The 12,123-nt window shown below is 39.1% G+C and overlaps 1 protein-coding gene across 1 annotated transcript in view; it reads right to left on the reverse strand.

Moving 5' to 3' along the window:
- Positions 1-495: 495 nt before the first annotated feature.
- ZBTB11 (zinc finger and BTB domain containing 11) overlaps positions 496-12,123 on the reverse strand; it is a 31,325-nt gene continuing 19,697 nt past the window's right edge. The window contains exons 6-11 of the mRNA XM_017869514.1: positions 10,850-11,095; positions 7,164-7,308; positions 5,759-5,876; positions 3,828-3,986; positions 3,543-3,718; positions 496-2,733 (exon numbers count right to left, since the gene is read on the reverse strand). Coding sequence (XP_017725003.1) covers positions 2,216-2,733; positions 3,543-3,718; positions 3,828-3,986; positions 5,759-5,876; positions 7,164-7,308; positions 10,850-11,095 — 1,362 coding nt within the window. The 3' untranslated portion in view covers positions 496-2,215. The remainder of the gene's footprint in view (positions 2,734-3,542; positions 3,719-3,827; positions 3,987-5,758; positions 5,877-7,163; positions 7,309-10,849; positions 11,096-12,123) is intronic.

A 12,123-nucleotide genomic window follows, 5' to 3' on the forward strand; every position in this document is an offset into this window, starting at 1 on the left:
GGATGGATGGGGAGCTGGAAAGGGGATGGAGTGGGAAGATGATCTTCTCCTGGAGTTTAGCTGTTCCACGGCTGATCTCCTCTGCCGCGGTCCCCAGCTGAACTCCTCTGGGCATTTAGATGCTCCTCTCTTCTCTCCTTCTCTGCCACACCACTCTTCTGCTCATGGAGCCTGGGGTTTAGGGTTTATATGGGTACAGGATAGGGGGGCGTGGTGGACCAAAAGGCAACATTTGGACATGGAAACAGGAATGCCTGTTCCCATTTAGGACCATGAGTTTCCAGGCTTTTGCTGGGGAACTGCCCTCTTCTACCCATTATTTCCTTGCCTCTTGTCCCTATCAATTATATTTAAGAGTAAGAAGTTTTAATATTAAGTGTTCCTCCAATTGTTATTTTTTAGTGTTTGATTTCCTTTCTCTTTAAAAAAAAATTACCACATCAAGTAACAACTGATTTATGAACTGAAAATAGTAACAAGCTCAACTCCAAAGTCCATGCTTTTAAACAAGATTCAACATCTTTTATTTACATGTTTATGACATACATTAATGGTCATATACCATTTTTAAACTAAATCTAGTAACAACAGAGGATGGAACATAAAAGACACAATTCCAAATTTTAGTCAGGTTGAAATGCTTTTTCACTAACTGAAAGATAAGATAAATGAGCAGCCATTATAAAGTTATGGGCTGTATGTCAATTCACTTCTTAAAACTGAAAGTCAGCCACACAGCTGTTAAAACAATGGGAAATTTGCAAATGCAAATATATAATGCATGCATAGCTATCACATTTATTCTTTATCCTTAAAGCCATTTTTAAAGTAAACTGGGAGAGGCATCTTAATAATATATGTACATCAAGGCACATTCTTTTCTTGTGCTTTAGGAATGATTTACATGTGATCTGCTTATATCTTAATTTTGTACTTTATAACAGCTTCTAATACCTAAAAGCTTAATTTTTAACAATTATACTTTGAGTGGTAGTTTCCCAGAGAGAAATGTGGCATCTCTCATCGTTATTTTCAAAATCAGAAAATTGGATAGCTTGAGGAGGTGGGATTTAAAAATCAAACAAATGAATTAATATAACTCAGTTTTCATAACCTTTAAAAATAATTTATCTTCAACAATTTGGTGGAACTGTAATCAATTTCTTCAAGTATTATACTATGAGGGCTGCACTGAATAATTTTCAATGTTTTGAAATTACCTGACAATTACATGGTATCCACAGAGACGCTGTGAATATCTATATTGCTATCCGATTTCTCAACTGCAGTTTTTCAACCAAATTAAACAATTAAACATGATAACAAAAGCTGAAAACATACCAAACCTAGCTTGTTTGTTCATTAACTTGTTCATTCTTTACAAATAATGAGAATTTTTTTTCCATTAATTGTCATATGTTATCAAGGAGAATTTTCCCATCAACAGTGTTAAATAACTCTGTTCTTTTTTCATGGTCAATTTGCTTGCCTTGAAGAAATAGTATAGTAAGGTTTTAATAAGCATTTCATGCATTTTAATGGCATTTTTAAAATTAGCTATTCATTTATGGGTTCCTCATATAAATATATTGTGCAAACTTGATTACAACATGTAACTCATTAAGTGCTTTAAAACAGAATAAAGAATCCCTGACTTAAAAGGGGATAAAATAAATAGTAAGTCAAGAATCACAGATCTAAAGCATTTAAAAAACGTAATATACCTATGCATCCTATTGAAATGCTTTATATTAGAATTTTTTTTAATCCATAAACAGGGCAAATAAATCACAGAATCTCTATATTTTGAGAATAAAACAGAAGAAAAGCCAACTGGTGCAGTCTTTTAAATGCAAAATGTATAATAAAGTAATGTCAAAATGCAAATGAAACTGTACAGTTTTAAATTCAGTACAGTCATTTATAAACATTAATTCATAAAAGGTATATCATGATAAACCACTGCCATCAAATATTAGGTTGGTGCAAAAGTAACTGCACCAACCTAATAGATTTGTTTTCAATTTCTTTACACTAAATGGACTTTTCTATAGAACCCATTGGCCAGGCAAAATGTTTGGAAATGTTATGTTACCAAACAGCCCAGAGCTTTGATATGTAAACTCCAAGCAGTCAGTCACACAGAATTGTAAACAAATGTTCTGTGAGTTCAGTGTACAAGAGATGTCACTTCTTTTTATCTTCATTAACATACTCATTCTCCTTCTGAAATATGTGCTACCTCTACTTTAACAGTTTGAATAGCTTCTGCAACTTCAGATAGCTTCTGTCCTTGCTGTTGTGCCAATACATAATTAACCACTTGCATAATACTTTGGTCAGAAAGTGTAGATACCGATGGATACTCTTCAGTAGCTGCAACAGCTTCCAGAGCTTCCATAGTTTCTCCCGTCACTACCACAGTCTCAAGTTCTTGAGGACCACTGCTTTCTTGCTCCTGCATGTCTGCTGTTAAGATGCTAACAGCATGTGCCACTTGAGTTCCTTGGTTATGAAACTGAAGGGTGTCTTTTTCCAGCATAATTTTGCAAGGCACATAGTCTCTGTGGAATTTTGTCATATGTTTACGGAGTGTTCGAGCATCTATGTAGGCTTCGCTACATACAGGACAGACATAGGGCCGTTCACCAGTATGTGTTCTGACGTGGCGTTTTAGAGATCGGGCATCAGCCCAAGCTACTCCACATGTTAAGCACTCAAATGGCTTAACTCCTTAAAAAAGAAAAAAAAGCATGGGTAGTGAGGTGCAAGCACCAAAATATACTTAAACTGCCTACCAAACTACCTTTTATTAAAAGGTACAGTAGCTCATAAGCCTTTCTATCTTGACTGTGGCAATCTTTTATTTAGGACTCAATGGCTTTCCTTGGAATAAACAAGATTCTGGGCCGGGCGCGGTGGCTCACGCCTGTCATCCCAGTACTTTGGGAGGCCGAGGCAGGTGGATCACCTGAGGTCAGCAGTTCGAGACCAGCCTGACCAACATGGTGAAACCCCATCTCTACTAAAAATACAAAAATTAGGCTGGCATGGTGGCGGGTGCCTGTAGTCCCAGAGGCTGAGGCAGGACAATCACTTGAACCTGGGAGGCAGAGGTTGCAGTGAGCCAGGATTGCGTCACTGCACTCCAACCTGAGTGACAGAGCAAGACTCTGTCTCCATAAAAAAAAAAAAAAAAAAGAATAAACAAGATTTCTCTAAAGATCTTCCTATGGACAGATGTGACTGAGACAAATTTTAGGTTCTGTGCATAATCTCATTTATTCCTTTACTCCTTCAAAGCAGAGGTTTCAAATAGCTTAGTTCAGCATAACAATGTGGATACAGAATTAAGTTCACTAAAAAAGGAATCTATTTATATATACACAATAATTAGGTACTCAGGTTCAAGATCACCTCTGTCATTTGAATAAAGATATAAAATTAATCCTTTACCAAGGAAGGTGAAAGAGCTGGTAAAGGGAGAATCACTACTGGATTGGCTTTTATTCTATAAGGATAACTATACCAAGTATAGTTACCTTCATGGTTGTTCATGTGTCTCCTATACTCTCTTAGCTGAGTGAATTTTCTTCCACATTTTTCACACACCCGTTCCAGGTTTTGCTTTGCTCTTCCTTTTTTCCCATGGGTAGCTTTCTTTACATGCCTTCTGAACAAAGCTTTTTCATAAAATTCTTTGCCACATATATTACACCTAAAATAGGGGAAAAGACCAAATTATTTTGTCCAAAGCAGCAGCAGTCATAATAATCAGAGTACATGCATGTATCAATTAAGTTCAGCTCCTTCTCAAATTTACCCACCTATAAGGCTCAGTGACAGAATGAGACTTCACATGGGAATACCAATCCTTCTTCCAACTATAGCACTTATCACAAAATTGGCACTGGAATGGCTTCACACCAAGATGTTTGTTCATGTGCTGGCGAAGATCTCTAGCTTCAAAGAAACTTTTTTCACATCTGCAATAAAGTTCAGTTACCCAAATGGATAATCTCATTCCTTTAAAACAAGTTTCCAAGAACGCAGTAATTATTTTTAGTTTTTTAGAACTCCTAATCTCAACTTAAAAGAATTCCCTAATTTTCCAATCTTGCATAAAGGCTACAGGGTTTTAGGTTCTTTTCATCTTAAGGCTACCAGAAATGTTTTAGAAAGCATAGTGCATAGTTCCCAAAGGTTATTAAGGAGGAAATTTACTATTCTCTCTCTCTCTCTCCTAAGTGACCCCACTTTGAGATCCCTATTCAACCCTCTCTCTCTTAGTCTATGTGTTGAGGGGAGGCTTTACCTTTCTTTGACCCTAGGGATAGAGCAAATGACTTGGGCCTAAGTTAACCACAACAAAGCATTCCTTTGGCCATAGTGATTGACTCAGGGATAACTGACTTAACTTGATGTAACTGGAGTAATCCTCAGGGCTTTGATGAACTACCAGAAAATAAGTTTGACAATTTGGAATCTGAGAGGATGTGAGACTGAAACCACTGCCATTGTCTTGTCCATAGGGTGCCTCACAGAAAACAAGTGCTAATGAATTTGAATCCAGTTTACATTAAACCACCCAGACTCCTAGACTTTATATTTAATTCAAACCTGTTCGGGTTGAGTGTACTTTCACTTATAACTAAAAATGTATTGATAACAAACTATCTTTGTTGCAGAATAAGACTAATTAGAGTAACATCAACAAATATGTCAAGTAGGAAGCTCCAAAAACCCATCTCTCCACAAAAGCAGAGGATAAACTGGCAAACTGTTAGAATCAACCTTACCAGGAAGGAACTCTGAAAACTAAAAGCTTACAGTGACCAGATAAATGTTTAACAAAGAAAAAAAATTGTTGAATCTCTGTTAAGAGAGCTTTCTGATGTACCCCTGAACCAAAAAGTTAAAAAAAAGAGCAAACGAGAGAGCTTCCTGGCTTTTTTTTCCCCCTAAGAGACAGGATCTTGCTATGCTGTCTGCCCAGACTAGTTTTGAACTCCTGGCCTTAAGCAATCCTCCCACCTGTTTCCCGAAGTGTTGGAATTACAGACATGAGTTACTGCGCCCACCCTAAAATGACTTTTTTTCTTTTTCTTTTCTTTTTTTGAGGTGGGGTTTCACTCTGTCGCCCAGGATGGAGTGCAGTGGTGCGATCTTGGCTCACTGCAACCTCCTACCTCCTGGGTTCAAGTGATTCTCCTGCCTCAGCCTCCCAAGTAGCTGGGACTACAGGTGTGAACCACCATGACAAGCTGATTTTTATATTCTTAGTAGAGATGGGGTTTTGCCACATTGGCCAGGCTGCTCTCAAACTTCTGACTTCAGATGATCTGCCCGCCTTGGCCTCCCAAAGTGCTGGGATTACAGGCTTGAGCTGTTGTGCCTGGCCTGACTAATTTTATGTTATATGAATTTTACCTCAATCATAACAGAGATTTCAGGAGGCTCTGGAAAATGAAGAGGACTGGGGAAAAGAAACTGGCTGGCAGTGAGACTCTTCTTTCCCACACCCCCACTTCCAGGTAGTACATTTGAAAATCTTAAATCACTTTAAATGAGTGATTTGTATGGTAAATGATTTACATCTCAAAGATGTTAAAAACAGTAACCCTTAGGCAAGAAAAAAAGGACATTAAAATCAAGAGTAAACTGAAGTTACAGTTTAACATTATCTTCAAATATTTTTTAGAAAACTAAATAAAAACATAATTAAATTAATTGAATGCCTCACATATTGAATACTTACTGAGTACAATGATAGCCTCGAACCTCAGGCTTTGGTTGGTGTTTCTTGAAGTGCTTGCTGAGTCCAGAGCCCCTATGAAAAGACTTTCCACAAACTGAGCAAAGGTACTTGGACTCTCCTATTAGAAAAAAATCAAAACCCTGTCACATATCCAGCAATCAGTCCTCTTTTAACAAAATTCTTTTTTTTTTTTTTTTTGAGATGGCATCTCACTCTGTTGCCCAGGCTGGATGGAGTGCAGTGGCGTGATCTCGGCTCATCACAAACTCCGCCTCCCGGGTTCACGCCATTCTCCTGCCTCAGCTTCCCGAGCAGCTGGGACTACAGGCACGTGCCACCACACCCAGCTAATTTTTTGTATTTTTAGTAGAGATGGATTTCACCGTGTTAGCCAGGATCGTCTCGATGTCATGACCTCGTGATCTGCCCGCCTTAGCCTCCCAACGTGCTGGGATTACAGGCGTGAGCCACCATGCCTGGCCTTTAGCAGAATTCTTTATGTTATTTCAGAAGTTATTTTACCAAAGGGACATGGACGCTGTAACATTTGGCAGACATCTAAGAATAACAATAAACCATGTCAAAATCCCCATTTCCTCTCAACAACTATAGTACTATCAGAAGGTACGATCCAAAGAATGTGATACAGTTGTATGATCTACAGATTGTAACAGTAATAGAATACAAGTTGCAGCAGGTATCTACCCTTCATTGACTATTCCCACATTTTTGCTTTAAAACATCTAAGTATGTATGGACAAAAAATATAAGCCAACTACTATGTTGACAATTATGTCTGCCTACCATTTAACTTTTTAAAAGCATGATCATTTCTTTATGCCTGGATTTAAATTACGCATGATTTTAATACTTAGTACACATTTTTCTACACTGAGGGAAACAATGAATATTCTATATACAAACATAGCTGTAAAACCAGATCTAAGAAAACGCTTTTTAAAATTAATTAATTAATTTTTTTTTGAGATGGAGTCTCGCTCTGTCGCCCAGGCTGGAGTGCCGTGGCGCAATCTCAGCTCACTGCAAGCTCCGCCTCCTGGGTTCACACCATTTTCCTGCCTCAGCCTCCCGAGTAGCTGGGACCACAGGAGCCCGCCACCACGCCCGGCTAATATTTTGTATTTTTAGTCGAGATGGGGTTTCACTGTGTTAGCCAGGATGGTCTTGATCTCCTGACCTCTGATCTGCCTACCTCGGCCTCCCAAAGTGCTGGGATTACAGGCGTGAGCCACGGTGCCCAGCCTATGCTTTTAATTTTAAATATTATCTCAATACAAAATTGAGCACACACGACTATCAGTTTATGAATGCAATTTCTGGTATAATTAAAGCATACATTAATAGTTTATGAAATGTAACTATGTCAATATAAATTTCTCATTACCTGTGTGAATACTCATATGTTCTTGAAGACTCCGTTTGGTAACAAAAGACTTAACACATAGTTCACACTGGAACTGCTTTTGGGATTGATGAAGACTCTGATGTAATTTTAGACCATGCTTATAGATAAAAGTCTTTCCACAGACCTAAGATAGAACAGGGGTGATTAAGTCAAGAAAACAAAAAGGGAGATTGTTTCTGAAGAACGAGGACAGAGAAAATGAATATATTATTTTAAATAAATATTTAAATTATTTAACTTACAATAAACATAATGACAAACTGAAAGTTGAAACCAACTTGAAAGATGGCCCCTCTTCTGATTCAGTATTCAACATACATTGTTATTTTAAATCCATGTGTTTACCAGAGACTCTCAAAATAGTAAAAATCAGACAAACCTCATGCTATCCTTGAGAGTGGTAAATAGTATACTTTATATTAAGAGACATGGAAGCTTAATCAAGAACAATATACCATTTCCTGCTACACCAACTACAGCAGCGCTTTTCAAACTGTGATGAAGAACTAATTATCTTTTTCCTTTTCCACAATCCACTGGGAGAAATTTTTGTTAAACACAAAAATTTTTGTTAAAAATGATGTGACAATGCCAAATTGCTATGACAGTTTCTACATGCTTACTCTCTATTTCTCTACTTATCGTCCACAGACCACACATTCTGAGTAGTGCCACATGGAAAGACAAGAGGCCCAACTCATACTTGGTATTTAAATTTATGGCCGGGTGTGGTGGTTCACGCCTGTAATCCCAGCACTTTGGGAGGCCGAGACAGGTGGATCATTTGAGGTCAGGAGTTCGTGACCAGCCTGGTCAACATGGTGAAACCCTGTCTCTACTAAAAAAAAAAAAAAAAAAAATTAGCCAGGTGTGGTGGCAGGCGTCTGTAATCCCAACTACTCAGGAGGCTGAGGTAGGAGAATCTCTTGAACCCAGGAGGCGGAGGTTGCAGTGAGCCAAGATCGCGCTACTGCACTCTAGCCTTGGCGACAGAGCAAGAATCTTTCTCAAAAACAAAAAACAAAAAAAATACATAAATTTACAAATAAAGTGATCCTTAGGACTTGGCTTCAAAATAACTGGTGGAGCCGGGCACGGTGACTCATGCCTGTAACCCTAACACTTTGGGAGACTGAGGTGGTTGGATTGCCTGAGCTCAGGAGTTCAAGACCAGCCTGGGCAACAAGGTGAAACCCCATCTTTACTAAAATACAAAAAATTAGCTGGGCGTGGTGGCGTGCGGGTGTAGTTCCAGCTACTCGGGAGGCTGAGGCAGGAGAATGGCTTGAACCTGGGAGGTGGAGGTTGCAGTGAGCCAAGATCGCACCACTACACTCTAGCCTGGGGGACAGAGTGAGACCCTACCTCCAAAAAAAAACCAAACCAAAACAAACAAACCTGGCGGGGTGGAGGTGGGGGTGGGAGTAGCGTAGTGAGTAATAGTATACATAAAACACATGTACCATGAGCTGGTAACTACTGAGGTTGGGTGAAGGGTACATGTGGGTTCAGCCCACTCTCTTGTAAAATAATAAAAAGGTATAAAAGAGAGAAATATAAAAAAACCTCACTGGAGGCCAGGCACAGTGACTTATGCCTATAATCCCAGCACTTTGGGAGGCCCAGGTGGGAAAACAGCCTGAGACCAGGAGTTCAAGAGCAGCCTAGGCAATATAGCAAGACCCTTGTCTCTATAAAATTAAAAAAAAAAAAAAATTAGGTGGGTGTGGTGGCATGCACCTGAAGTCCTAGCTACTTGGGTGGCTGATGAAGGAGGATTGCTTGAAACCAGGAGTTCGAGTTTACTGTGAGTTAAGATAACGCCACTGTACTCCAGTCTGGGTAATAAAACAAGAAAGACCCTGTCTTTAAAAAATCTCATTGAAAGAGATACTTGCACATGCATGTTTACAACAGCACAATTCACAGTTGCAAAAATATGAAACCAGCACAAATGCCCGTAAATCAATGAGAAGATAAAGAATATGTGTATGTATATACCATGGAATACTACTCAGTCATAAAAATGAACAAAACAATGGCATTTGCAGCAACCTGGATGGAATTGGAGACCACTACTCTTTTTAAAATTACTTTTTTTTGAGATGGAGTCTCATTCTGTCGCCCAGGCTAGAGTGCAGTGGTGTGATCTCGGCTCACTGCAAACTCTGCCTCCCGGGTTCCAGCGATTCTCCTGCCTCAGCCTCCCGAGTAGCTGGGATTACAGGTGTGTTCCACTATGCCTGGCTAATTTTTTGTATTTTTAGTAGAAACGGGGTTTCACCATGTTGGCCAGGATGGTCTCAATCTCCTGACCTTGTGATCCACCTGCCTCGGTCTCCCAAAGTGCTGGGATTACAGGCATGAGCCACTGTACCCGGCCAATTAATTCATTTTTTTGAGATGGAATTTTGCTCGTTGTCCAGGCTGGAGTGCAGTGGCACCACCTCGGCTCACTGCAACCACCACCTCCCAGGTTCAAATGATTGGAGACCACTACTACAAATGAAGTAACTCAGGAATGGAAAACCAAACATCGTTATGTTCTCACTCATAATTGGGAGCTAAGCTATGAATGATACAATGGACTCTGGGGACTTGGGGGAAAGGGTGAGTTGGGGGTGAAGCATAAAAGACTACACCCTGGGTATAGTGTATACTGTTCAAGTAATGGGTACACCAAAGTTTCAGAAAACACCACCAAAAAACTTATCCAAGTAAACAAACACCACCTGTTCCCCAAAAACTATTAAAATACAGAAAGAAAAAAGAAAAAAATCCCATTGGTTCCAAACTGTTTTTTAATAAAAATACTGAGTCAGGCCTGGCATAGTGGCTCACACCTGTAATTCCAGTACTTTGTGAGCCTGAGGAATGAAGACTACTTGAGCCCACGAGTTTGAGGCCAGCCTGGGCAACATAGTTAGGCCCCATCTCCACAAAATATAAAAAAATTAGCCACGCATGGTGATGCACACCTGTAGTCCCACCTACTTGGGAGGCTAAGGTGGGAGGATGGTTTACGCCTCTGAGAGAGGGAGGCTGCAGTGACCCGTGATCATGCCACTACATTCCAGCCTGAGAGACAGAACAAGACCTCGTCTCAAAAGAGACAAAAAACCCCAAACTGAATCATATATATAAGGCTACAAGTGTGACTAGAAATTTTTCACTGTTCCAAACAGCCCAAAGCTGGCTAATCACAAGATTCATCGCCCTTGAGTAGTATTTTGGCATTTAGGTACTCTCAATCCTTAGCTCTAGAAAGGAACACAGCTTAGGCAGAACTTTTACAGACCACAGAGATTTGTTTAAGCCATGGGTTCCTTCCCAGTCTGGGTTGGTCTAGTTGAAGGTTAAGGAATGATGGGGATGATAAATTGGTTTTTATCATCATTGGTGATTATCTTTCACCCTATACATCCTCTGGACCCTAGTTAAGTTTTCACAAACGTCTTAAACAGATTCAAATTACAACTTCAGAGAGCAAATTAAAAAACACAATAGGGAATCACCTTTGGTCTAGGCAATAAATAAGTCATAAATTTCCCTGACATTTTACAAATATGAGAGTGACTTGAGAATACATATCCCACCAGTCTCTTTGGCACCCATAGTTAAGTTCTAATGTTTTTTAAATAGCAAAATAAACGTTACAGCTTTACCTGGCATGCATGTGGCTTTACACCTGTGTGCTTCAACATATGTATTCGGAGAGAATATAATTTAGGTAATGTTCTTCCACATATGGAACATATAAATTCCCGCTTGGTTCTGCCCTTCTCAGATGACGTTCCTGACACTTCATTAGATGCGGAGTTGGACGAGGATGAAGAGGGTGCATCTTTTCTGGTATGACGAATAAGATGTGCTCGCAAAGAGGCACTGTATTGAAACTGTTTTTTACACAACTAAAAGAAAAATAAAATTCTCTCTAAATGTATTTCCATTACAAAATGTTACCTGAAGCTCAACTCATATTTGAACTTTTTGTTACAATTACATAAATCAATAAACACATATACTATGTAAAAAACAATAGGCACTAGATTGTAAAGATAAAAGTGGTAAGACTCAATTCCTATTCAGAAGAGGCTAAAGTCTAACAATAGCACAAGATTTATATCAACAAGGTTGGGCTTGAAACGGGTCTTTCAGGAGTGGTAAAACAAAGCCAGAAGAATATTATCATCAGCATGAGTACTAATAGTTGTCAGGTGGAACAGAAGTAGGGGCTGGAAATAGAAAGGTAAGGCTGTGATTGATGGCCCTTGGATTTTATCTCATAGTTGAAGATTCAAGAAAATTTTGTTCTTTTTAAAATCAAAGTTATATATGCTTAACCTGTGGAAAACTTGTTTTTTTTAAAACAACAAGTAAAACTGGTCTCCTGGCCAACCATCTCCACCATATTTTGCTTCTAGAGTTATCTCTGACTTTGTTTTTAAGTGCAGCTGTGCTTGTATGACTCTCTCTTGATGCTTCTCTTTGTAACTCTATGTAACACACATAATGGAAGTTGATTTGCATTTTTACTCCTCTACTCTCTACTTAGATATGTAAATGATTTCCATTACCCCTCTTTATCAATATACCTATATCATATTCTTGAGTAGACCAATTTCAAGGCTTACATTTTTAGGATGTAAATATTATTACCACTGGGCCACATACAGTACACTGTAATTCTTTTTCCTTTCTTACTTTTGTTTTATTTCTCTTTGCACTTACTAATTTGCCAAACTCTGCCCCCAACTGCACTGGGAGGAGATTTAAAACCCATCACCTTTTTGGAAATCTCTGTCAAATCATTATGTCCTCGGCTGGTTGTGGTGGCTTACGCCTGTAACCCCAGCATTTGGGAGGCTAAAGAGGGTAGATCACTTGAGTCCAGGAGTTTAAGACCAGCCTAGGCAACATGGTAAAACCCTGTCTCTAC

Source organism: Rhinopithecus bieti, unplaced genomic scaffold, assembly GCF_001698545.2.
Source record: "Rhinopithecus bieti isolate Rb0 unplaced genomic scaffold, ASM169854v2 scaffold_4640, whole genome shotgun sequence".
NCBI classification, from domain to species: Eukaryota; Metazoa; Chordata; class Mammalia; order Primates; family Cercopithecidae; genus Rhinopithecus; species Rhinopithecus bieti.